This window comes from Oreochromis aureus, linkage group 23 (genome assembly GCF_013358895.1).
Source record: "Oreochromis aureus strain Israel breed Guangdong linkage group 23, ZZ_aureus, whole genome shotgun sequence".
In the NCBI taxonomy this organism is placed as follows: domain Eukaryota; kingdom Metazoa; phylum Chordata; class Actinopteri; order Cichliformes; family Cichlidae; genus Oreochromis; species Oreochromis aureus.
This window is the reverse complement of record NC_052963.1, coordinates 10,041,337-10,069,309: the sequence shown is the minus strand read 5'-3', so window position 1 is coordinate 10,069,309 and position 27,973 is coordinate 10,041,337. Positions and strand designations below refer to the sequence as shown.

At 40.8% G+C, this 27,973-nt stretch overlaps 1 protein-coding gene across 3 annotated transcripts in view; it reads left to right on the top strand.

Annotated features, from left to right (window-relative positions):
• The window catches only part of LOC116328902 (E3 ubiquitin-protein ligase Midline-1-like), an 83,164-nt gene extending 66,381 nt beyond the window's left edge, over positions 1-16,783 (top strand). For all 3 annotated transcript variants that reach the window (XM_039607360.1, XM_031750800.2, XM_031750801.2), the window contains exons 6-10: positions 622-749; positions 3,154-3,297; positions 13,102-13,263; positions 13,555-13,762; positions 14,388-16,783. In XM_039607360.1, coding sequence (XP_039463294.1) covers positions 622-749; positions 3,154-3,297; positions 13,102-13,263; positions 13,555-13,762; positions 14,388-14,736 — 991 coding nt within the window. In that variant the 3' untranslated portion in view covers positions 14,737-16,783. The remainder of the gene's footprint in view (positions 1-621; positions 750-3,153; positions 3,298-13,101; positions 13,264-13,554; positions 13,763-14,387) is intronic.
• Positions 16,784-27,973: the final 11,190 nt, after the last annotated feature.

Below are 27,973 nucleotides of genomic sequence, written 5' to 3'. Positions count from 1 at the left end.
TAGCTTAAGGGAGAGGTTGAGACTGCAACCACACAAATGGTGAGAAACAGTTTGAAAACTTTGTGTACATAACTTCGCCAACAGCCAAAACAAGTAGAGTGGGATTTCATCTTCTATTTAGCATAATCTTATTCCGGTCCCTGCTTAAGCTCTCTGACTAATTGATTTGGCAATTGAGAACAAAACCTGCTCTCCAATATGTGCATCCTCAGGAGAAACAAAAGGGGTGATATAAAAAGAAATCATTATCCTTTAGTCCTTCAAACAAAAGCAGTGTTTCAATCAGAATCTAATCTGCACAGCTTCACTAATTAGGAAGAGGATTTTCTTTAGATTGGGAGTTTTTGTTTTTATTTAGCAACTGTTGAGGTGTTAATTCTGTATATGGGTGTTTATCATGTACAATGCTTTGCAAAATGCTAAAAACGCTTGTCACTGTATCACTAACACTTGTGATGTTGACATGAGCAATGCTTTTTTTTTCAGTCCAGTTAAAGTCTATTTTGGGGTGGTCTACCCTTCAAAAACACCCCTAACACATACATATACAATTACAAAATAACTTAAACTGACTAGTTCATATGAAAAGTGTATTACAAGTATCTACTGGTCCTGATATAGGGTTTCCATGGCTACTGCATCAACCCAAGTGCTGATCCCTGAGATACACCTGACTGACACCTTCGACACCTTTGCCCTGGACTTTACTAGAGAGAAGAAGCTGTTGGAGAATCTGGATTACCTCACTGGTAAAAATCATAGCCTGACTGTGTTTGGGTGATGTGCTATGTTACCAACTAATGCTAACAAGCTTGGCAGGCATTCAATGTACTTACAGATGGCTGCTAATTAGTGGCAAGTAGCATTCAAATAAAATGCTAGAACACTGGTTAGTAGACTATGGGCCAGCTTAACTAATGTGTTTCGTTAGTGCAGAGTGGGTATTGGAGGAAAAAATATGTTCTGTTGGTAAGTAAGTAAGTAAATAAAATTTATTTATATAGCGCTTTTTGTAGATAAAAATCACAAAGTGCTTTACAACAAAGAAAATGAAAAATGAAAAGAATGGAAATACAACAAATAACAATGTAAAACAGTAAAATACAACATAAAAACAACAAATTAATTAAAAGCTTGCCTTTTATGTCTTACAAGACATATGAAAATGTCTTCAGCTGCTTTTTAAAAGAATCAATCTAGTCTATATAGCATAAAACCAGTGGGAGAGAATTCCACAACCTTGGTGCCACTGCCTGAAAGGCCCGATCACCACGAGTTTTAAATCGAGTGCGTGGGGCCACCGACAGTCTCTGACCTGATGACCTTAGAGCTCGGGAAGAGGAATGCGGTTTCAACAGGTCAGATATGTACTGGGGAGCTTGACCATGTAGGGCCTTAAAGGTTAAACTAAAATTTTAAGTATTTACAAAGAGAGGACAGTGACAGGGTGGCATGTATAAAGTGGGAATATCTGCAACTGACTGTTGGATATGTATTTCTGGGAGTTTTCTCTCAAAACACAAAATATAGTGAGAAGCGTATACAGTAATTTGTTAATGTTCGTGACACACAATTTATGTTTAGGGATATGTTTCCAAGGAGTTTAGAGATTGTGATATTTTGCCTATTCAACTAAATCTGACCCCATAAGCCTAGATACAATTCAGGTGGGTGACTCCAAAAGGGAGTAATTTGGCATCAAGACGCAAAGAGTCTTTTGTATCAGGCTGTAAAGATGTTTTTTCTGCTGTAGTGTTCAGCCTTTTAACATGGAAGTCTTTACATTTGAAGATAGCCTCAAGTGGCGATTCAAGGAACTGCAGGCTTTATTTTTACCCAGAAACCCTTGGGTTTCTTGGGAAACCTTTATGTTTAATCTCCATTTTTCTTCAAATGGACGTCTACCGATTATAATTCAATTCAGTTCAATTCAGTTTTGTTTATACAGTGCTAAATCACAACAACAGAAGTGGAAGACAGGACAGATTATACTGATTAACCAGACAACTAATTTTCAAAATGTGTAGTGACAATCACTGAGAACTTCTGTTCATGTTCATCCTCATTATCATCATCTTTTGATGGCTTCTTTCTTTGAATCCATGACCTAATGTATAGTCTTAATCTATAGTGTAGCCCTTTGATTACACGATTCAGTTTCTCATGGACTGTGAAACTCAAATATTGCCTCCAATTAAGATTATATTCATGCTTTAATTTAGGATTTAAAAAAAAATCTTTTGATGTCTCGGTTTTCTTCAAGCATTGCATTTGAACAGACCCCAGCCTATTAACTCTAAAATTAATTTTCAACATTAATTTCCGATGTCCTATTTGCAAGGCCCCATCAAAATGTCACTGCATGAATTATGGAGCTTGGTGGGGACAAAAACGAGGTAGTGTAGTGGGTTTTGAAGGTCTGTGAAAGTGGCTGGCTCGTATTTATTCTCTGTGATGCATGAGGGCTTCGCTGGAGGGCCTTTTCACTAAGTGAATCAGTCTGAATCACTCCACTATGTGCAGCCACTCATGACAGAAGGCTCGGGAGAGGGAGCAAGTGACAGACAGAGAAAGAGATAGGAAGTGGCTTTACAATCAATTTAAGCTGTGCCTTTGTATCTTTATTTCTTTACTTCGGTCCATTCTCTTTCTATCTCTTTCTACAGAGAGGCTTCATGCACTGAATACAGGATTGATTCATTGTATTTATTTCTCTGTGGAACAAAAACAGTTATAACGTAATGAAGTTTTCCAATGAATGCATGAGTGGAAGAGAGCCAATCTAACATCTCTGGTTATGTAACGACTCGCATTTGTTACTCCTAAAAAGGGCTGTTATATTTACTGTTCCCGCTGTTAATGCAATCTGCTTTTTATCTGAATTGTTTATTATTTTGCTCCTGCCTTCCTTTTAATGCTCAGCCTACCACTCTATTAGAAAGAGCATCCTAGTCCTATGTGTAATGAAGCTTGTAGACTCATAAATCGAAGCAAATGAACACGTACTGGGTTAATCAGGGCTACCGTTGTAACAGCTGACAACCTTTGAGTGTGTCATCACTTTGGAATATCACTAATGTAATTTGCAATTTTATCCAAACACAATCTAAAATTAGGGCCTGAGACGATGATTATTTTCTTCAATCATTGCAGCTCCAAGTGCTCCGTGCATAAGGGAAGAACTGTGCACGGCTTCCTACGACACGATCACTGTCCACTGGACGTCAGATGATGAATTCACTGTGACGTCCTATGAGCTCCAGTATGCTATTTTCACCGGACAGTCCAACATTGCCAGTAAGTATAAAATGAATGCTGGAATCAGATAAGAACGAAATGGTTTTTCAAATCTTGAAAGCACAAAATTGAATAAAGACATGAATGGTAAATGGCCTGCATTTGTATAGCGCTTTACTCAGTCCCTAAGGACCCCAAAGCGCTTTACACTACATTCAGTCATTCACCCATTCACACACTGGTGATGGCAAGCTACGTTGTAGCCACAGCTGCCCTGGGGCGCACTGACAGAGGCGAGGCTGCCGGACACTGGCGCCACCGGGCCCTCTGACCACCACCAGTAGGCAAACATGGGGTTAGTATCTTGCCCAAGGATATTTGGCATGCAGCCAGGAGGCAGCCTGGGATCGAACCACCGACCTTCTGATTAGTGGCTGACCTGCTCTCCAACCTGAGCTACAGCCACCATGAAGACATAACCCAGCTCAGATAACCAATCTACAAAGTTTATTTTAGTAGTTATTTTTAAGGTCCCAGCTACAATAAAGAAAATAAGAGGTTATGGGGGTGAATTCATTAGCATTAGCAAGATAAAAAAGAAAGTTGAAAGATGGTGAGTCGTTTGTAGGGAAGAGCTTTTTGAACTGCAAAAAACAACTTCCCAGGGGGAAGGAGGGAGGTTGAAGCGACCCATTGAGCACCGCATTCAGGGTCTTAAAGCACCTTAATGGCTTCCATTAAGTAATTAAGGTACAACTTCACTTCCTAAGTATCCAATTAATGTAATTTGTGGGAAAAAAAGCAATCCTTTTAGCAGTACTAACTTGGTAAATGTGAATGCAAATAGATTCATGTAATTTCCATCTGTCACGCTGAATTGTGAATAAACATTCACATATCCTTTTAGAAGATCAAAACTTGTCTAAGACTCATGTTATGTTTAAATGCTGACACTTTTATGGTAGTTTAATTTTACTCATCATCAGAGTAATCAAGTGACAGCTGTCTGTATATGCACGGGTGTACTGCAGACATCAGGGATGACTGTGATGAGGGCCACAAGCTTTAATGGCTTGGTCAAGAACTAAAGTTATTATAAAAGTGTTGATAGACTTAACTTCTTTAGATTTTCTTCTCCTCTCCATGCACCTCGAAAGTAGACAAAGTAGTGCCAGAAAGCCCTACTCTGCCCCATACCAATGTAAATTGGGCCTTCTAAATGCATCCACCTTGAAACATCCAAAACCAAGCCCTAACCCTAATTCTAGGCAAGTCATCTTACCTCATCCGAGGGCACATCGAGTCATTCCCAAACCAGCTGAGAGATATAACCTCTCCAGCGAGTTCTGGGTCTGCCCCAGGACCTCTTCCTGGCAGGACATACCTGAAACACCTCACCTAAGAGGCGTCCAGGAGGCATCCTGGTCAGACCTAAGATCAACTCTGTACATTTATGCTGCCCTACTGGTGGCCACTAGCTCCCCTTAGGCAGGCGGGAGTTGAAGTGCTTTTATAAGATAGCGTTGAAGTGGAAGTGGAAGCTCCTGAAGTGAAGCCTCTGGCCTTTATGCTACTATCACCCTGATGTTGTCACACATCAAATGACTGTAGCTTGTGAAGGATGAAAGAGGGATAAGATTTGACAATAGCAAATCCAGAATGCATGGAGAGCACTCAGTAAAAGATTAGACTTCACTGGAAACGCAGAGTTCTTACACTGAAACATGCGAAACATTTAGGTTTAAGTGGCATCGAAGGAGTGAGATGTGTCAGGAGGGATGACAGCTGGGAAACGAATCGGCATCCTTGACACACGCTAAGTGACACAATGTCTCATAGAGCAACAACAGACAGGCAGTATACGCCGACATACTCACTCTTGCTCAAATACACACAAGCCCGAGACAATCATGAGCACACTCGAGTGAGCAACAACTACAAGGAAGAAAATGGGGTCAGGGCATCTGAAGGCGAGATCCCCTGCTCCCTTTCAATCGAACTGCCTTTTCTCTGTCTTTCATCTGCTCTTTTTGAAATCCTTTTTAACATTCAAACAGAATTACCTAACAGCAAAAGTACCTTTTTCCATTTCTTTTCTTGATTCCCATGCTTTGGTTCCCTCCTTTTCACTCAGCTCCTGATACCTTAAGGTTACACCCTCCCTTTATTTTTTTTTTCCTTCCCATCTATGTAAGGTTACACCTTCGCCATTGCCTTGTCATTACTTCACAGATTAAAGCGTGTTTAAAAATGACAGCCATTAAACTAATTTGACACTTCATTTCCTCTCTTGCTTTCACATTTCTGTCTCTTTCCATTCAAGAAGACAGCGTGATTTTTCTCTCCTCTTGTTATCACGTCTGGTAATGTCAGAGGTGTTGCTTTTGGCATCCAAGTCATTTGCAAGACGTTTCCCCCCGTGGCAATTGAGTTGTATCACTATGCAGGAAGTATAAGTATTGTAATTTTATGGAATGGAAAAATTAAAACATCCTTCTAATTGTTCTGTACAGCCTTCAGATTTCCAGTGGGAAATATATGACAAGATCATGCACAAACTGCTTTTTAGTCTTAGAGGTCTTTTAGCCTGTTCTAGTGTCAGTAGCTGCCTCAGTAGTTAAATAATAACTGCATGGTGGCATACAGTAAGGCTACGTTCACACTGCAGGTCTTAATGCTCAATTCCGATTTTTTGATCAAATCCGATTTTTTTGTCTGCTTGTTCACACTACAAATAAAATGCGACAGCAAACGCGCTCTAGTGTGAACCCTCAAAGCGGCCCGCATGCGCAAAAGAAGACGTCACACACAACGCGCTCTGTTTAAACCCAGACCAAACAGTATTGTTTGACTGATGGCCCTTAACATAAAGACTTCGGACTTTACGTTTCCCAGTTTTTGCTTTAAGTTATTTTGTTATTTACAGAAGCCATCGGGGATGTAACCACTTGCTCTGGGACCACAGATGGCACAGTTGAAGGTTCACGAGAGTTGTACAGCTTCATCATGTTGACATGACACACCCGAGTAGGACGTCTGCGATCCGGGGTCTGAATAATGTAGTTGGTCTTGCTGAGTTTTTTCTCTACAACATAAGGACCAGAGAATTTAACGGAAAGAGAGGAGCCAGGCACGGGTAGAAGAAGGAGCACTCTGTCACCTGGCTGGAATGAACGGTCGACTGCCCGCTGGTCAAAGTGTCTCTTCATTTTTGCTTGTGAAGTGGCTAGTGCATTCCTTGTTAGGGAATAAGCCCTCCTTAACCTGTCATTTAGTGTTTTGACATACTCTGGAAGGCTTTTGGTGTTGTCAACCGGATTAGCCAGCCTCTTTTAAAACCTTTAAAGGACCCCTCATCTCACGCCCAAACACAAGTTCACGGGACTAAACCCCAGAGACTCTTGGGTTGCTTCACGACAGGCAAATAAAACAAGAGGAACACCTTCATCCCAGTCCCGTTGAGAACTATAACAGTGTTTCCTTAACATGGACTTCAAAGTCTGATGAAACCTCTCTAGTGCCCCTGACTTTCAGGATGGTAAGAACTCGAGGTTATGTGTTCAATGCCTAATGTTTTCAGGGCTTGGGCGAATACTCTAGACTTAAAGTTAGTGCCTTGGTCTGTTTGCACAACCTTGGGCAGACCAAAGGTTGAAAAGAATCTCAACAGTGCTTTGACAACAATCTGAGCTGTAATCCTCCGTAGTGGGATTGCCTCAGGAAACCTAGTTGAAACGCACATGACCGTCAACAGAAACTGGTTTCCAGTTTTAGATTTAGGTAAAGGCCCCACACAGTCAACAATCACTTTTTGAAATGGCTCCTCTACTACTGGGATAGGACAGAGAGGAGCTGGTGGGATTATTTGGTTTGGCTTGCCAGCCATTTGGCATACATGGCATGTACGGCAGTATTGAACAACATCAGATTTCAGTCCTGGCCAGAAGAAATGTTTCAGAATTCTGCTGTATGTCTTGTTAACCCCAAATGTCCTGACCATGGGTGGTCATGTGCTAAGGACAATACCTGGAGTACGATGGCAGTAGGTACAACCACCTGATAAACTGCAGACCAGTCCGCGTCTTCTGAGACCTCACTCGTCCATCTGCGCATCAGTAGACCTTCATCTGAGAAGTAAGCCAGCTTTTCCTTCTTGGCATCCTGGTGACTGAAGATAGAAGAATGACACTTGGACAGGGTTACATCATTTTTCTGTGCAGTAATGAACTCCTCTCGGGAGACTGGCAAATTCAGGATTTGTTGTGTTTTGTCAGCAGATGGAACTTTGGCCTGACCCTCAGATCCAGAGGTAAATGTGATCACGTCACCAAAGGGATCTGATCTCATAAAGGAATCGGCCAAGTCAGGGCCATACTTTTTTGTCTGGGCCCTCGTAACTACACAAGCTGGAAAAATGGCAGGCCGGTCTTGGGCGGAGTCAGAGTCCAGACTCAGCTCGGGTCTATCTAACACTTCAGGAACGGGCATGACCTTGCCTCCAGCAAGGTCATTACCTAGGATGAAGTCGATACCTGGGATAGGCAATGCAGAACAAATAGCCACTTTAATAATCCCACTGACTAAGGAAGACTGAATGTGAATGGTGTGCAAAGGGCAGACACAAATCCGAGTTCTACTCCTGGACAATAACCCTAGACTGGCAAAATGACTCCTCTGAAAACGGTAAGACGTCTTCTCTAATGATGGACTGAGGGGCCCTGTATCTCTCAGTATCTTTACTGGCTGTTGATCTTTTAGATTCTCAGTCAGTGAAACCACTCCCTCTAGAATGAATGGTTTGAAACAGGGATCAGGGTGGTTATTGTTCGGTTGAAGTGCCCTCCCGCTCTCTGTAGCTTTAATCAGTCCCATCCCTTTTGGTTGTGAGGATAGCTGCTGTTTACGCTTTAATGCCTGACAATCTGCAATGAGATGTCCCTTTTTGTGGCAATAAAAGCATTCACGCTCACCATGGGGAGGGGAAGGTAGTCTCACTGGCCTCCCAGCAGAGCGACTAGACTCAAGCTGTGCAGAGCGAAAGGCTGTGGGTCTATCTGGATGAGAAATGGGTGAAAAAACATTCTTATGTGTTAACACAAACTCATCGGCCAACACAGCTGCTTTTGACATTGACGTCACCTTCTGTTCATTTAAGAACATTATGACCCTCTCAGGTAATGAATTTTTAAAATCCTCAAGTAGCATTAACTCGCGCAGAGACTCATAATCATCCCCAACTCCGTTAGCAGCACACCACTTATCAAAAAGAGCCCCTTTTTCATGTGCAAACTCCACATATGTTTGACTGCTGGACTTCTTGTGGTTTCTAAATTTCTGCCTGTAGGCCTCAGGTACCAGTTCATAGGCACGTACAATTGTTTCCTTCAACACATCATATTTCATGCTCTGCTCTAACGAAAGTGAAGCTACTACCTCTTGAGCTTTGCCCACTAATTTACACTGCAGTAAAATAGGCCACATATCTCTTGGCCAGTTCAGAGCAGTAGCTACCTTTTCAAAAGCGCTGAAATATGAATCTACCTCAGTCTCACGAAAGGTAGGTACTAGAGCAATATTTTTGCTAACATCAAAACTTTTTGGGGAGACTTTTGGGGTTTCTTTGGTGGCATCTGTTTTCTGCCCTGATGACACCCTCAGTGCTTCTACTTCAAGCTGCTTTAACCTGATTTCCTTTTCAGCTTCTATCTCAAGCCTACGGATCTCCAGCCGGAGATCATAATCTGCTTTACGCACCTTATCCTTCTCCTGTGCCTCCAACTGTAAATGTAATAAACGAACCTTAAGCTTTGCATCACTGCTAGATGTCTGGGATTCTGGAGAGAAAGGCTTAAAGCGAGGCAGAGTTTGGGGAGCCGCATCTGACTTAACTTGGGCACCCGGAGGTGTAGCAAGTAGAGCTTGCTCTTCAGTTCTCTCTGGAGAAGCTGGGTTAGCAGAGGCTCCAGGGGAAGCTAAGGGGTCCTGAGAAGGTACCTCAGTTATAGCAGGGCTACTTAAGATACCCAACTCGATTAACCCCTCCAACAAAGCCTGCTTAATATCCTTCTTCACTCCATATTTTGGTACGGAAAGTTTATACTGGGCAGCGATACTTAACAAGTCGTCTTTGCGACACAAGTCAATTTTTTCAACGCTAGGTTGATTAACAAAATCAAGCAGGTCAAAACTCATCTTTACCCGCAACCATGAAACACAGCCACCCTAAAACCACAACACACTTTCATCAATTTAGGTTGTCCACAGCATAAACAGATCCCGGACGAGCCCCCACTTGTGTTACGTCCCCCCCCCCACCGTGGTGGAAGCAAAGGTAGGAAGGGGACAGCAACACCGGACAACCACAATCAATGAAGGAGGAGGACAACAGGACAGTTAAGAATCAGGCAGGATTTATTGCTTGCTTGCCTTGATAGTCAACTTAACAGAAAAGGTGGGGGAGGAGGACTGGGCGGTTGAGCCAAATCAAAGAAAGTAATAAAACAAAAAGAGGTCGATAGCTTCCAGGGCCTAACTAAAACAAAAAGGCAAAACAAAAGGCCTACCTAGCTGCTCGACAAAAAGTCAGTGAAAACATACAAAAGTGGCATCAACCGCATAACCTGGTGTGTCTAACAGTTTAAAACCTGCAACCAGTGTATAGGGTACCCCAGCTTACCTGTCCCGCCTCCCACCACACACAATACAAAGAAGCCTGTTTGCAAATGTTTGTCACAGCAGAAGCCAGCAGCCACCAGCTGGCCAGGGAGCTGCTCATTTATAGTGGTCTCGGCGGCGTGTGATTGGCCAACTGGGCCCAGTCCGGCCAATAGACACATGCCAATCAACTTCGAATTGGCCAATAGGAGGAGGCTTGACACCTGAAAGATAAATAGAACACAACAGCAAAGCCACATCTCTTGGCACGTAACAATAATAATGTAAATAACCTAATAATTACCCTTATTGCTGTTTTAGAGGAGCGGTGCTTCAAAGGATAGTTGCAGATTTCTGTCAGAATCTGCAGATTATACAGTATAAATAAAATCTTCACGTTGTCTTCCCAACAGTTTCACTGACATCTACACTGGATGGCCAGGAAGCCTTCGCGATGTCTTCTCCAGCGCTGATAATTGGCGTCTGTCTTGTGTCAGTGACGTAAAAGACGGATTTAATGCGACATAACCGTTCAAACAGCAGTCGCTTTCTAAAACATCGGATATGTATCGGATTCAGTACCACATACGAAAATGACCCAGATCGGATTTGAAAATATCGGATTTGTGCCGTTCACACTGTCATACCATGATCGGATATGGGTCGCATAGGGTCAAAAAAATTGGATTTGATGCGCTTTCGCCTGCAGTGTGAACGTAGCCTAAGGCTACGTCCACACTAGCCCGGATAGATTTGAAAACGGCATTTTCAGTCATTTTCACAGAGTTGTGCGTCCACATTGAAACCACCCAAAAAGCTTATGTTCCAGTCCTGTGCATGTGCAAACAATTAAAGAATTTGAAGAAAAGCTATCTGGAGCATGTAAAAACTGATATTAATCGTTTTTAGGGCTGTCAAAATTGAGAGCAATCAAAACAACTGCTGTATAATGCATTCCGCTATCTTTGTTTAATTGGTCACATGACTGCATCACATGACTAAAATGCGTCATCGTTTTAGAAAGTCTGCGTTTTCGAGCGTCCACACTGCGACGAGACAGCTCCGTTTTGAAATGTATTCGTATTCAAGAGCGTTTTCAAAACGCTGTTTTTTCTTGAGGAAAACGCCGTCTCAGTGTGGACGGGAGGCCAAAACGGAGAGAAAACGATGCGTTGTCAAACGAAAACGCATTGGGGTGGAGGTAGCCTAATATTGCCTTTAGTCTTTAGCATCATGGATTTAATAATTTTCAGGATTCAGGATTTTCAGTTAACTACATTCCATTGTCCTTTTTTCTCCAAAGGAATTTGAATTGCATTCAAAAACACAGTACACACAAATACATATATACCATATTAGCCTATTCTTCTCAGAAACTAAAATAAACTGATAACTAATGAATTCAGGTGCCTATCTACTTTCATTATGATTATTCATTTACTAGGCACATTATTGTCAATTTAAATAAATCAGAATATTGAAAGTAGCTTTATTAGACCATATTATATTATTAACAGATCATGCTTTTATGCTAAGCTAGCTTTTGTTAGCCTGAATTTAGATGCTTTTTCTTCCATTATCAGTGAATTATATATTACATAACAAACTATCGTCTATAATCACCTTGAGAAGATATGTTTTTGCGTTAGCTAAAGTTAGACATCAAGGCTATCTCACTGTCTAGCTATCATTTCTGCAAGAATTAAGCAAGCAAATGTGAGTTTACAATATACTGCGGAGCCCCACAAGGGACATTGGAGAAAAAAAAATGAAAATAAACTTTTGTGAGATCCTGCAAACCTTTTGCGAGATCTAGCAAAATAGGCCGCATCCTTCGGAGGCCGAGGCATGATGTACCGGGAGTGCGGTGTTCTCGCCAGCTCTAGTGGGCCTCGACCTCCTGGTCAGGTTCGAGCTGGTGGGTAACAGACGTCTCCGAAAACCTCGGAGCACTTTTGCAAGTGTTTGATGTCTTGATAAACTGAGCAGATATTTGAAGTTTACACAGCTACATTCTCGCCTGAAAATATCTTAAAAGCTTATTTTGTGAGCCAGAAAGAGTAATATTAAAACTAAGTAGCTGCCACCATTGTTGGAAACTGGAATTGGCTGGGCCGCACTATGAATTCTGGGATAGGTTGGGCCACGAAGGATACACCCGACCCATCCATCAAATTCGGGGAAATGAAGGACGCATTTGGAGCAGCCTTCGAATTGGGACAGCCTTCGTCACCTGGCTATGATGTAATCAGCCTTCAAATGCGACCTCTGAAGGATGCGGCCTATTTTGCGAGATCTCACAAAAGTTCATCTTCATTTTTTTTTCTCCAGTGTCCCTTGCGGGGCTCCATAATATACAGGTTAGTTTTAGGCCTGTGCTGCAAATTAGTTTTACATAACTGCATAACTTCCATTTCATTTCTTAAATAAATATGACTCTTTATTTCCTCTCTTGCTTTAAGATTTTAAAAGGTAAAACAAATATTTAAAAGACTTTGTGTTCAGTGTCAGCGCACCCGATGATATTTTTGTCTGTTTAGAGGTCTTTGTTAGAATGTGGCATAACAGTTTATGTGACAGTGACATTAAAATCTTCATTGTGGGTGCTCATTATTTTAAAAAAAAAAACACACCCAAAACACTGGTTTCCATCTATGGATAACAACGAGCAGTGGCAACTTCCCGAGTAAATCAGCAGGCAAACAAAGACATGAAATGGAGGGAAAATGTACACCCACATATACACACATATGCCTCAGGAGGTTGTGCAGCAGCGCTGAAGTGCCATTAAATAAAAAGCACATACCAAAGACACACAAACACACACAGCAGAGGGAGCACAGTGCAGCTATGAAGTCAACGAGGTGTGAATAGTTTCCTCATGTGCCTTTTCACACCATCTCACCTGTTTCCACTGGCACAGGGTTGCACACAACCGGTTATTTTGTTCACCGTCCTTTCACACAGCGATGCATAATTCTTCCAGGGAACTCTTAAGTAAATAGTTTTTCTGTTATTTGTGAGTTATTTTAAGGAGAAATGCCTGCAGTTATATGAATTCTTCAGCACTGAGTTTCATTTTCATTCTAGACTTTGTCCTATAGAGTCGCATAATGCAAAAAATAAATAAAATGAATTATAATTTAAGTGAATTAACTGACTATTTACTAAATCTCACATGACTCTTTTGGTTTTTTCCTCCACTCTCAGGTCTCTGTAACTCCTTGGAAAGCTGGATGATTGTTCCCAACATCAAGCAGAACCACTACACAGTGCACGGTCTGCAGAGTGGCACCAAGTATATCTTTGTTGTCAAGGCTATTAACCAAGCGGGGAGCAGAAGCAGTGAACCAGGGACTTTAAAGACAAACAGTAAGATAATAAAGACTGAAATAGTCCTGAGTCTTTTTTTTCTGTCTGTAAACACACAGCCCCTAATTACTATTTATTTGGTGGACTGCTAAATATTTGCCATAGGTGGTAAGTAGGTCAAGGAGAGAAATTACACATGCTAGAAAAGTCTTCACTATCAACTCTAACTGGTAACTACATGGTCCTTATGGTCAAATTGGTAAGAACTCAGGTATGCGCTGTCTTTTCCTAGAAAATTATGGAAACCATTTGTAAATCAACTCTTCTATTTATCTCGTTTACTACGAACAGGCCAGCCGTTCAAGCTTGATCCTAAATCTGCTCACAAGAAGCTGAAAGTGTCCCACGACAACCTGACAGTGGAGCGAGATGAAACCACATCTAAGAAAGGTCACAGCCAAGAGCGGTTCGCCAGCCAGAGCAGCTACGGTGTAGTGGGAAATGTCTATATTGACAGTGGGCGTCACTACTGGGAAGCTCTCATTGGAGGGAGCACATGGTGAGAGCTACACATTTTAAGTAATAATTTATGGATTCTGTTTGAGGAAAACATCTATCCATCTATGCATTTCTGTCCACTTATTCAAAGTTAGGAGGTGGGGCTAAGCAGACTTTTCCCCAGCAACCCTCCTTCTTTCTTCTGAGGTATCCTCCTATGTCAGATGACAAATGTAATCCCTCTATTGTATTCTGGATCAGCCTTTGGGGTTCCTCCCAGCCGAGCATGACCAGAGAACCTCTAAAAGGAAAGCTCCATCCTAATTAGATGCTTGGACCACCTCAGTTTGTTGCTTTCTGCATAAAGGAGCAGCAGGTCCTTAGAGATGTCTGAGATCCTCAGCCTGTTGCTAAAGATCCGTGTAGACACACTACACAGGTAGCAGTTTGGCTGTATCTGCAATCCCAATTTTTCAGTCATGGAAACAGATGAAGGGTGGAACCTAGATTGATGTTGAAATTGAAAGCTTTGCCTCATTTCACAATTACTTCTGACAGTTCACCGCTCTATCTGCTTATACCACCAAATTCGCTTATGAACAGAATACTGAGATACTCATCTAAGCAAATACTGATAGTCTCTGGTTTCCAAATAATGATAATAGAATATTTTATCTCCTCCCAAGGTATGCTGTAGGCATAGCCTATAAGTCAGCCCCCAAGCACGAATGGATCGGCAAGAACTCAGCGTCTTGGGTGCTCTGCCGCTGCAACAACTCCTGGGTAGTTCGTCACAACAGCAAGGAGCTAGCCATCGAGCCGTCGCCCCACCTGCGACGCGTTGGGGTCCTGCTGGATTACGATGCTGGATACCTGAGCTTCTACGATGCTGTAGGCTCCCAGCACCTACACACATTTCATGTCTCCTTCATCCAACCCGTGTGTCCTGTGTTCAACGTGTGGAACAAGTGTCTAACCATTCTTACTGGTCTACCAATCCCTGACCATCTAGAGGGACTGGAACCCAACAACTGAAAGCTACAGAGACAAAAATAAATCAACCCAAATTTAGTATCTTAAAGCTGCACTGGGCAAGAGATGTGAAAGTACTCATCTTTGGATAGAGAACAGAAGAGGGATCTATCCTCTTTAATTCGATCAGCTCTGCTCTATTTACCCAACATAAATTCTCCTCATATGCACTTTTGTACCCAGAGGCAATGACATCTCTATCAGAAGCTAGCAAGCACACTGTCCTAATAAAAAGCCAGACTTGCAAATGTCTTATTTATTCCTCCTTTACGAGCTGGCTTCCTTTGATACATGCCATAACACCCTGTTTGTTTTGGGCTAAACGTCTATGTGAGTATCACACTTTCACTTTCTCAGACAGCAACAGAACTTGCTAGCATTTGTGCAAAGTTACCTAGTGCAGCTTTACTGTGCAAAAAAGAAAAAAGAAGACGTATTGCATGATGTGTTGCTTTGTCAAAGATTCTCAAACAGATTTTCTGTTTATTATTAAAATTTGCTCAATCAAATCTGACTCTGGTTAATGTTGGGCTTGACTTTGAAAGGCTTTGTGATAACTCAGTCTAAATCAGTCTTAGCTCAAGACTGTGCTGGACTAGAAAAGTCTACTCTAAGGCACTTTGGGCTATGGTGAGCATATTTGTACCATGGTAACTAGGATACAAGCCACAATCAATTATTATTTTCCTCTCTACCCGCCTTTTTTAGATTATTTTCTTAGATATTGCACTTTGAAATTCCCTCAAACTGCACATACTGCACACATAAACACAAAAAGTATACTTTCATCAGTCAGGGTTGTTGGAAAGAGCAGAATTACAGATGTATATTTTGTAAAGTAATTTCACCCCTCTTATCTTTTCCTTGCTCATTAAAAAGGAACCAAAGTAGCCATTGCTGTTCATATAAATTTTACGCTACGAGAATAAATGGAGACTTATTTTTAAAACGTGACAGAGAAGAAAAAAGCATTATGGTCAATATTAAATGCAGCATTCCCATAAATATAGACTTTGTCTTTGCACATTGTTCATACTTTATTCATGCTTTTTGTAGCTTAACATTCAAATGCATTCTGGTGCAATTAACATGTATTCATATTGGGAAAGTGTTGTGTTGGACTTATTGTGTTCAGTTCGTTTTTGGCAGTCATACAAGTCCTGTCATTATTATTTTATGTGGTACATAATATGTGAATTGTGTTACAGTTGTAGACACAGGTTATTATTGGAGATTAGGTGTGAAATGAACATTTGGGTGTAATTTTTTTCTTTTCTTTTCTTCTTTTTTAAACGCTCTGGTAATTGAGCATATGGATATTTAGTGAGACACATCTGTGCCACAGTACCGTTACACCAAAACCAGGGTGTTCTCATCTCTACATACTGCTTTACATGTTCTTTTTACACTTCAGGTCATCAAACCTATATTCAGACTGTCTATAAAAAAGATACTTTATTAAGTCAACCACCCATGCACAGGGGGCTGTCCTCAGACGTGTTGCACAATGACGATATCAGTATGGTAAAATCACCTCACTCAGTCACAGAGTCCTATTTGTTTTTTTGTTTTTCCTTAATTTCTCCACTTTAAACGGATAAAATTAGCCAACGTGAGTTTCAGCCATTGATACGTAAATAGTCGCGTATAACAAAACCTCCCAGAAGAAACACAATCAAGTACAGTATGTGCTCTGTAATTTAGGTTAGAGTCCACTGAAAAATTGTTAAGCGTTACAAAATTGTAAATGTAAAGATTTGGTTGTATATCTTGACAGACGTTGGTTCAAAACACAATACATAGGACGAATGAGCTTCAATTCTGTGTTTATTGGAAATAGACTGAACTCTGTGTTTCATTGTAAATGATGCAAATATTGTGTTTAATTTAATGTTTCCATTTGAACTTTGTATGAGGCCATGGTGTTATCTGTTCAGTCTCTGTGGATATTTTTACGGGAAAATAATACAGTACGAGTGCTTGCGTCACTACTGTCTGAGCTAAGTCTGTACGAGAGTGAAAAATAAACATTGTTCCTTTTCACATTAAAGTGTGCTCTTTTGTTTTTCTCCAGTTAAGTAATATGGCGCCGGTGTGAGAATGTCAAGAGTCGATCTCATAAAATATCCAGGAGAAATGCCAGGAGCCATTTCTGGTGAAAAATAAAGATCGCATATTGAGAAAATTCAGGCGGTCCCAAATTCAATAAGTTTAGACTGTGACATTTTGGTTTTGAATAAAGTTACTGGTGCCCTTCGGGCAGGTGTTGCACTTGGTGCTGTAAGCAAGAATCAGTCATTTAAAGCTGCTGTAATCAATATTCTTATATCAGCATTGTACTTCACTGCTATTTCACTCTATAGGAACAGATGCTGCACAGGGACTTGACAGCATGGGCTTTTTCTGTCACGCCATGAATCATTCAAAAAGTGTTCTAACGTCAAACACTTAAGAAGGTTCAGACTTCAGCCTGCTGAGTTCACTCGAGTTTACACGTTTCCCGTAGAAGAGGAAGCCGTTGAGTTTATCACGTGAACTTCCCGCAGACATCGGGGGCTCTTCCTGATTTTTCCAGGAGCAATTGTTCTAAGACGCCAGGGGTTCAGTGGGGCTTCACTGTAGACTGTTGTACTGTAGCATTAGCTGAAGCTCTGTGTGTCGTTCACACAGTTCAGTGGCGTGAGCACGCCGAATGAGTTTACCCAGCGCTCCACTGAGCAAACAACAAAAGGGACACAAAGACAATTTTTCAGGTCATCAAATGACAGAGTCATGCATGTGTGTGTGAGTGTGTGTTTTTAATTCACAGCTAGGATGGCTCTTTGCCTGTTTTCATAAAATTCATCATAACAAAAAAAACAAGCTGGAAATATGGGTTGTGGTATTGTAACTATGTATCTTAAGCCTTATTTTTGAGTTTTAATAATGTGTCAGTATAAGCAGCTCTGAGTTTTTTTTGTTTACCAAAAGTTCTTAACTTTTTATTACATTTTATTTATGTATTTTTTTTAGGAAAAATTTTGTTGCAGGGTCTTTAGTTTACTACATAAAGCACCTTGAGGTGACTGTTGTTGTGGTTTGTTGCTATATAAATAAAACTGAATTGAACTGAAATGGCACTGTCACCTGTGGAGGCACACAGCAGGTAGGTAAGATAATTGAATTTTATTCCAAACTTACATGGATGATGAAAAGCACTCCAGGAAAGCTGAATGAATTGAGTTTGAAAAAAAAAGCCCAAAAGCAATTTAAAAGAAACCAAACTCTGAACGCCAGCAGGGGGAATGTAACAACAGCGAGAATACTCAACAGGAAGCCAAATATACCCAAGCAAAAAGGATAGTATACCACAGGGTAGAGAAGAAACAAAGCCAGGGCACACACAACGCCATGCGCCATACAAGGAACTAGCTTCTAAATTTCAGAATAAAACAGGAAACAATCTGAAGGAGGGACAACAAACCAGCTGGCAGTGGCAGATGGCTGCTTCTCATTGCGCCTGGTTCTACTGGAGGTTTCTTCCTGTTAAAAGGGAGTTTTTCCTTCCCACTTCTTGCCAAGTGCTTGCTCATGGTAATTCCATCTATTTTTATTGATAAATGGCTCTAGTCTATATCGATTAATAATTTTATGCAAAGGGGTGCAACTAATTATATGAGCCCATCTCTACTACTGTAAAATTAGTAAGAAGATATTTTCTTGATATTCTATCTGGAGGTCTTTATTCTAAATGTTTCTGCCTCGTACAGAGTCAACATAGGCTAACTGATTCATTAGTTCTGTATTAATAAAACTAGTTTTTACTTTCAGGAAAATCAAAATTTTTAAATTCTGACCCCATCTTTTAACTTTATACAATCTGAGTGAAGTTCAGCAGTTAAAAGCGCTTACCCATCCTCTCGTGTTGCCATACAAGAGTTTGTGTGACATTTTAAACAATCGATGCGGCAACTTAATGTGTCTTGGGATTCTGCTGCTTGCCTCAAATGTACCTCAAAAGGTTGAGTCCCGACTATTTTATTAACCTTTGTCAAGGGAAGGTTTTGCCGAGCTCGTGTTGTTTTTCTCCACAGCCTCGGTTCGTGCGCGGTGATGTCGCACTGTATTAACACGTGACAACTAGTGTGAACTAGTGTGCTTAAACAGCTCAGGCCTTTTCTTTGCTGCCTGTTGGGGACCTTGATGATACTTTAGCAAGACAAGGAAACTGTTACTCATTCAGTCCCCCCCCGTGGGAAGTTGAACCACTGACCTTCCTTCACAAGACCACTTCACTGTCCTTTAGGCAAACACTGTCCCATTTTTGCACATGCCATCAGGCCAGAGTCGGTTCAGTGGGTTGCTGTTTGTGCACTGCAGCTGTACTTGTCTGGTGAGTCCAGAGGCCTTGCAGTCCCATGAGGATCTTTTTTCTCATGGCTACACTACAACACAGAGACAAAAAGACACAGCCTATGTCTTCCCTGGGGAGCTGTACATGTACTCTATGGGCTTTTGCCATCCTAATACACAAGGAGGTGTATGTGTGTGTGTGTGTGTGTGTGTGTGTGTGTGTGTGTGGTGGGCATGCAGTAGTGGCTACTTGCTGTTGACAATTTGGCATTTTAAGCGAATAGGCAACTGCAGAATTTCAAGATGAGCAACGCCAGCAACTCCCTCAGGAGTGGGTGTACAAAATGAGAGAGCATTTCTTACAGAGACACAGAAGCAACAAAGTCAAAACAAACCCAAGTCTAACAACAGCATGAGTGACTTCACATCATTCCAATTTGTAACATGTTAAAATGGCTTTTAATACACCAGCTCTGTGCAGAAGAAATTCTAATACACTTCACACTTAAATTAAAAAAATAAAGGTACAATAGCTTTCCTTTTTTCTTAATGTCTAACTGCTAATGTAGGTCTTTGGCTTGGCTGTGCAGGAGCTTTGTTCTCTGTGCAGTCTTGCAAACAGGGCTCTTACTTGTAATGACCAGCAGATGTCACTGCTAGGATTCAAGAAAATAAACACACAAGTGCCTCCACAGAAATGGCACTTCATTATTGACAGTAAATGGCAACAAAGCAGATGAATTTCTGTGTACTTAGACCTGGTGTGTATGTGTTTTGTGTGTGTGTGTGTGTTAGACATAAGGACATAAAGTTGTTGACTCACACAGCTTCCCTTTTTGGGGATTTAATTTATGGGTAAAGACTTAGTTTCCAGGTGAGTTTTCAGGAAATGAATATGTCAGTGCAGTGTAGTAAAATCTTGCAAACATGAGTGTGTGTGAGTCATTACTGGCATCAAAGAAAAAGGTATTCTCAATCAGGGCGATTGATTGATTGGCATTTATAATAATCCATAAGGAATTCATGCGTATGAAGTTGAGGTATTTCATATACAGTGAGACCTCTGGTCCAGCTGTGGAAAACAAACCAAAAAAATAATACATCTTCTCACTGATTTAGACTTTATTAAACATAAATGAGGAAATCAATAAATGAAATGCAGTTCCTGTATGCATGAGCAAGTAACTGGTTTGGCTCTCCACCAGGTCACTCTGTGACTCCAAACCACTGTTTAATCCTCACAAGTTATAGTATCACCATTAGTAGCTGTAGGTGTCTATGTTTGCGTAGGGACAGACAAACTGCGTCATGAGGCTTGACTGCAGGCATAATGTCGTAGCAGCGGTCTGACTGTGAAATCGATATGCAATCACCAGCCTGTCGGTCATTTTCTTATTCCCAAAAATGGATTCATTTGGTAGGCTTAATGTGTTTGTGTTAACATTTTTCACTCCAGCCTAGCAAACCATTCCCAAATACCTGCCGCTGACCACAGAGACAAAGTGTTGATCTTCAGGTCTTCTGGAACTCTTCCAAGATTCTTTGACCAGTTTGGGTGAAGAGCAGCAAATCTTTGACTCATTGCTGAATAAACTGCCTTTGTACAGTTCAAAATACCAAATAGCCCTTTTCCACTCTGCTCAGTTCGACTCAACTATGTTTTTAGAGCTTACTGTTAGGAGGTAGTACCTCGTACCAGATACTTTTTTAGTAACTGCTTGGCTGGGGTCTCAATCGATCTGAAAATATTTTAAAACAGACTGCATGCCACTATCAACGAATCATTTGAGATGAGTTTTTGAAAACCAGCAATGAGGGAAATGGGTACACAAAAACCAACACTGTGGTCTTAGATTTTTACATCTGGGTGGTCCTAACTTCATTCAGGAAAAAACCCCAGCGTACAGCTATGGTCATACTTCAACAAAAAGACAAACAAGGACTGATGCTATAGTCTGGCATAGAGTCCTAAGCTGAATGTCATTCAGGTCAGTCAGTGGCAGCACTTTCTGAGACTTGAGACTTCTGAGACTTGAGATCTCTAAAAGACTAGCCAGAAAAGTGAACAAAATCACGTGTCTGTCAGTAAGATACCCCATTCCTGCCAAATCTAGAGGTGCCACAGTGTGATTTGATTTGCTTTTTATTCTAAAGTGATCATTCCACTGTTAAAGTGTTATTAAACATTACCTGCTAAATAACCACTATTTGTGAGAAATAACACCCACTCTGACAAAATAATTGCTAGTTTTGATGTTAAAATTATAATTATTGTGGACAAGTTATTAGCTTCTGTGGCTAACAGGTTCCAGGTCAATCATTAGCAGAGAGGTGGAGAGAGATGTGGGCAGCTGCAAACCCTGCTGGCTCTGATTGTCTCTCACAGCAAATGGAAGGCCCACTCTTTTTTTCCCCACAAGATACAGCAGAGATTTGCCACTAAAGGCAGTCAACCATATCTTTTGATGTGCTGCTGTCTATGTTTTACACCTACCGGTTGAGCTTCTTAATGACCACCAAAGCTGCAGACTTTGAGAATCCAGGAATTGGCCGACATCCCGAAGACCAGATTGTTGGCAATAGAGACTGTGCTTCAGGGCTTGGTTTACGTCTAGAATGAGCTTCTGCACTTGGCTTAAGTACATCTTGGAGGGTGCTGCAAGGCTTTTGGCTGTTAGTTGGGTCTCACCTGTAAGGAGGTAGGGTAGCTACAAGGAGCCAAAGGCTGGCCAGCTAAGCATATCTACTGATGGCCTCAAAAAAATCCTCTAAAAGCACAGAACTCATTGCCTGGCTTTATTAAATGCTGGTGTTAGAAAACTCCTAAAAAGCAGGCTACTCCATTTCCTAAGCCTGCAATTAGCCCTTCTACTCTCATTACTAATTGCAGGCTAGCAGTTGTGGAATTTGGAGGTAGCAGGCTTTTCATCTTGTCAGCATTGCTAAGCCTTGTTACAGATCAATGCAATTATTCTAAGAACAAATTTGTCTTTCCCTTTTCCACAAAGTTCATGACTTAATAGCAAAGCTAGCTTCTTTAAAAAAACCCAAAACATCTCTGTTGCTTACTCGTTATTCTCACGAGCTTTGGTCTCATTCCTAAGCCTCCTGAAGGGACAGCAGACAGGAGGGTCATTAATGAGAATCAGATCCAGCTCAGCATCTTATTAGGGCTCCAATTACCAGCCGCTACCTGACGAACAATATTCAAATGTACCCTCGCTTGCCAAAACCCTCTTTTTAAATCTTTTTGGAACAGAAACCCTAATTTCTATTTCAATGCATTTGATTTTAATCTGAGACCTGTTATGTATGCCCTAGCTTAGTATTCTAATCTTACTGCGCTGGAAAAGGGTGGGTTTTTTAAAAAGAATTATTATTATTTTTGTGATAAACAATCTAATCTATTGATCGGGCAAGGCCAGGGGCAACAGAAAAGAGTGACTGGTTTAAAAATGATAGGGTTTTGGAAAGTTTTAGCAAGGAAGCTGAACACAGTCATCAAGCCACAAATATTAAGATAAAAAAAAAAGAATTAGTAGTGTGATCTTTATGACTGTAATTTTGACTCCAAGAAATCACACTCTCATGGTTGATCGTAATGCCTTTTTATCACGGTTTCTAAATAAACATGTCTTTACCCTGGCTTTTGTTGCCTCTCATTTCCCTTCATCCTCTGAACTCTCCTTTCACTTGGTACTGACAATCTGTCTTTCTCAGCGCTTCTTCCTTTCCTGGGATTCTTTCCTTTAAAACTTCTCTCTCCCACCTTCACTCACTCAGTCCCTCTTCAATAGTCTTGCAATTTCATCCAGACAGCCAGTCAAGAATCCAATTAGTTTGCACCTCTCAATCATAAAATCTTCAGTTGGGTTGAAACAAACTTGGACAGACATGCTTTTACCGCCTCGCTGCCTAATTAAGAGACGATAATTTATTGCACTCCAAATGGGGAAGGGCTTTTGTGCACTCAAGTAATTGGCAGAAAAAAATAAGGTAGACAAGAGAGGGGAGCAACCAAGCAACAAGAAATGATAAAGGCAAGAATTAAAAAGGTAGCAGACACTGGCCGTGTGTTAGTTTCAGCCATTTCTGTTCATTTCTCTTTTGAATAAGGCCAAATTAAGTGGCAGGCATTTGCAAAAGAAGTCCCAGCGGGGCAGCATGCAACAGAAGTTGGCTCAGAGCTAGAATGTGTCTCATCTGGTTTTAAAATGCAGGAGAGCAACACATCAACTTTTATATTTATCGGAAAAGTGCTAGAGGGAGTACCGGACCCGGGAAAGTAGAAGAATAAATAAGGCTGCACTTCCTTGTGTGTACTGTATGTGCTTGAGTGACAGCATTTCTCACATGTGAGTAGACTTTGGTGTTACTAAATGTAGTAGTAAAAGTTCAGATGGCATTAACCCTCGGTTCCTCATAATGGCCACTGCTCAGTTGGCATGTTTGTACTACTATATGTGTATAAATACAGTTTTTTTGCTCACTATATTTTAACATATTTAACATATTAAATAAAAAGAACACTTGACAATAAATCAGGAGTAAAGAAAATGTATAAAAATGTATATTTTATGTTTTTACCCCAAGCCACCTTAAAAGCTCTGTCTGCCATTACTGCCATCACTGTTTAGCTCATAATGCTGGCTGTTTACTTTGGAGGAGGCTGTGAAATATAAATAACAATAAAATAAATATCTGTACTATGTTGTTTGTCATTTGAAATTAGCAGGAATTTGTCGTAAGAAATTTGTAACTATTAACTTGGTGATGACTTTTGACCTCCGTATGAAGACTTGAGGCACTGATTTGTCTGACTTGTACTGCGAGTGACTTACAGTCAAGTGTAAATTCAGTACCACTGCAGAAAAAAAAAGTCTTGAGAAGTTGTCTTTTCCCCCCAAAACACAACTTCTGACAATCCCCAGTACCCTTAACTACGAGTTTTGACACCTCAGTATATATCAGTAAACACATGGTTTTGACGACCATTAAAACAGGTCTGGGGTTTTTCCAAGGGTAACTTCTGAAGCAAACCCAGTCAAGCAGGCCTGAAGTTTAAGTTTGAGTCATATAAGTATGAGTTTCAAGGTCTACTCCTGCTCAGGCTTTCAGGGGCTGAAGAGTTAACCTTCTTAGGTACAATAGCGATGGCACTCTAAGGTTAGGTTGAAAATGCGTGCAGGTCAATCATTTTGTTGGAGAATAGACAATTAAAAGTTTCCAGAAGTCACAGAGAATGAATCAAGAGTCAAAACATTAATCAATCAGACAGATGAATTTGAATAAGTCAAATGATAATGCTTAAATGAATCAGCTCATCAGCTGTCAATTGCGTGTGCCATGGCATGTGTTGTGTGTACCCAAAGGAATCTCTGTAAAAGTCCTAACAACTTCCCCCTTAGAACAAAAAGTATTTGAAGGCAACGACTTGGGTGTGTGTGTCAGTTAGAAAGTTTTCCCCTCATTTCAAAGACTTGGAAGAATAATTTTTAAGGTGAAAAATCACATTCTGATAGCATACTCTTAGACTTAGGGTTACAGTGTCATTGCTGATGACTGACCTCAGGGTTAAAGCTGTTGTGGTCAACAAAGAAAAAGATTTTCTAGTCCATAAAGCAGAATGGTCTCCCCTGACCTGGGAAGTGCACAGTTTTTTTGATAAATCTACCTATTATAATTTGGGTGATGGATATTTTGGAGTTGATCACACTATTTGTTGAGGTCTCACTATTTTGGGGAAGTCTAAAAGAGTCAGAAGCGCAATGACCTGAGTTTTGCCTCTACGAACTACATCAAGGACAGGCTGTCTGATTGGTGATAGTGGAGAGGTTCGCCTTATCTGGTAGCAGCTATACAGAAAACTCTGTAGAATGATAAATTTCAGAATTGAGTGACCATACCTGCTGTAATGTGTACTCATTTCTCTTTTCTCCTTGATATCGAGAAATGTAATAAATGTGTCTGTTTTATAAGCTTTTTATCACTGTCTGCTGAAAGATGATATTTCTGCATAAGGGTAAACCTTTCCTCCTCTTTATTTCCAAAACATTTTGCACACGCACCTCCAACCACAAAGTTCAAATTCTCATAATCAGATGTAATTATCACAGTACATTATTACAAGTTCTAAAATGGGACCATTAGGTCATAATAGGATCATATTATACTGTAATTTGACTATGTTAAAGCTTGAGGGTTTTGAACAATATTAGTTGTTGATTAGTACCCTCTGTTAGTCCTCTCAGGTTCACCATATGCAAGTAAAATATCGAATTTTTGGTCTTTTAAAAAGTGCTCTCCAAATTCTTTGCAATCAGGGAACAAACTGACAGACATGAAAAACTATTGACATTATTTTCTAAATAAGCACTTTCTGCTTGTCTCAGATTCTAACACTCATTTAGGGTTTGATGCTAGGGTTGGGGTCATCACAAATGATGACTCCGACCTCAGAGGTTTAAATGGAAAATTGTGCAAATGTGGGCAGAGATATATCCAAAAGGTATCATGCTTTAAAAGTCTCAAATCCTCCATTTCACATTCAGTTCAACCCACTTCAGTTTTATTTATATAGCACCAAATTGCAGTCGCCTCAAGGCCCTTTACATTGAAAGGTAAAGAGAGAAAACCTCAAAAATCACTCTTCTATGAAGAAGAGCCAGAGATGAATAATGACTAATGACTAAATGTAGAGTGGTTCATAAACACATACAGTGAAAAGAGATGGGTGAAGATAAAGGAAGATAAGGAAAATCATTCACAGCAGTTCCAAGTCAAGGTTAGTTTGAGCTGTGTCAGAATTGATTGAAAACCTGTCAAACTCATGTACCAACCTATGAGGAAGAGCCTAAAGATCCTGTTCCTGATGGCGGCTCTAACAATTACTCAACCTCCATAGACTCCCATGTTAAAATCCCTAACTTTACAGCAGGAATGTTTAGAGCCTGGGGCAAAAACTAGGTTGGATTCTGTAGGTAATTGACCTTTTCTGTCTGCTAGGTGTCACTACTTGGTTTGATCTGTAGTGCTGGAGCTCTTTGGCTGCTAACTGCATTAAATTTGGCCTTGTCAGTACAGCATGCTGTGAAGTTAATTATGCTAGCTGGCTGTTCAAGAAGCCTATACTCCAGTTTTGGTGAGAGAAATTTTAGTAGCTCATTATGATGATGTTGCTTAGCGCTAATTAGCTGGTATCTGTACCAGTGAAGACCATCTAACTATCAATCTATCAATGCTAGCAACCAGGTGCGCTAGCATCAATGACTAATGACTTAGCACTCCACCTCTTCTGTCCAAACATTGGAAACTTCTGGCTCCAAAAAGAAAACTTTTGAATGCTGAGGCTTCACAACCAAATGGATCACATCACAGTACCTACAATTTATGGTTCGACTTACTCTGAGGCTAAAACAGGCCACAAGACGACAACATCGAGGCAGCCGCTGTTGTTGCAGACACAGTTCTTCTCTACGCACTGCAGATTTAAAGCCAGTTCGAATGTGCACATCTCCAATAAATACAATTAAATCAGTAACATCTGTATTATAGATAATCTCAAACAAGCCACATCTTTCTTTCAGAGATGCTAAAAACATTATACAGCGGTTGTTCAGGTTGAGTACTACTTCTTGTGACGGGTAATATGAACCTCGCGCGTACAATCAGTGACGGGGAATGAATAAGAGCATTGAAAAGACCTCATTAGGTCTGAAATGTAGCTGCTATGTGAGAGTGCATGAAGGAGAGAAAGGTGAGGATGAGAAGCAGGGAAAATATGACAACAGAAAAAATAAAAAGGTGAATTTGATGAATTTGTACAGGCAACACAAAAAAGGAGCATCGCATATGCGTGAGATTAGGTGTATTTGTGTGTGAAGGTGAGAGGAAGATGCACGTTTGTATATGGATGCGTGTGTACGTGCGTAGGTGTGTTTGTGCGCTGGCTCGTGGCACCGTTTGTTCTTGCCTGAGTGCATTTGCCAAGAGAAAAGAACGGATATGACAGGCCTGTCTGTTGTCTCCGCAGAATAATTGCTTATGGATTACCTGAGGCGAGTCCCACTGGAGATACTTAGAAATGACACTCCCAGGTGACTCGGTGAATCATGTTCATATCCGGTCTGAGCGAGGGTTTGATTTTTGCTCTGCCTCCTGTGTGCACATCTTTGTGTGCAATCCCTTGTATCTGTATATGTTGCCCGCAATCATTTGCAGATCCGAGGGGGATACGTTGTCTCTTTCATCTAACTGACTCACAAAGAAATAATCTCGTGACGTCAGAGATGTTCATTGCACACACATACAAACTTAGCCTGTACACAGATACACTGAGATTCTGAAATCTATCATCCATGATTCAGCTCAATTCCATGCGGTCGCAGATGACAAATTAAAACCAGGAACATTTTCGTGCAACTTGACATCCTATACAGATGGATTGTATGCTGCAAACAATTTAATATCGCTGGCTTTTCCACAAAGTGTGTAGCGTCAATGATTTGAGAGGCCGAAATTTGCACAGAGGCCTCAGAGGATGGCTGCAATTACATATATTTCAGGTGTAATAACTGCTGTGTTGTTCTCAAGGGGCCCTGAATTTCTAGCTCAAACCATGTGAGTGTGAGGGTGTAAGTGTTTACCTGGCAATTAGAATAAATCTTTTCATGTCTGCCTATTCAAAGCATGCGGTTGTGCTTGCTTGACAAATATACCCGACAGAGCTATAATGTGTACCAATAAAATTCATAAAACCAAACACTAGCTATTGTTGGTGTTAGGAATACTTATCAAATACACAGCAATGAACACAGCAAAATTAACAATGCTTACTGACTCAAGAATGCAGACATAAAAGTCTTAGTACCTGACCGGTAATATTTTTTTGCTTGTCAGGTGGTTTAAC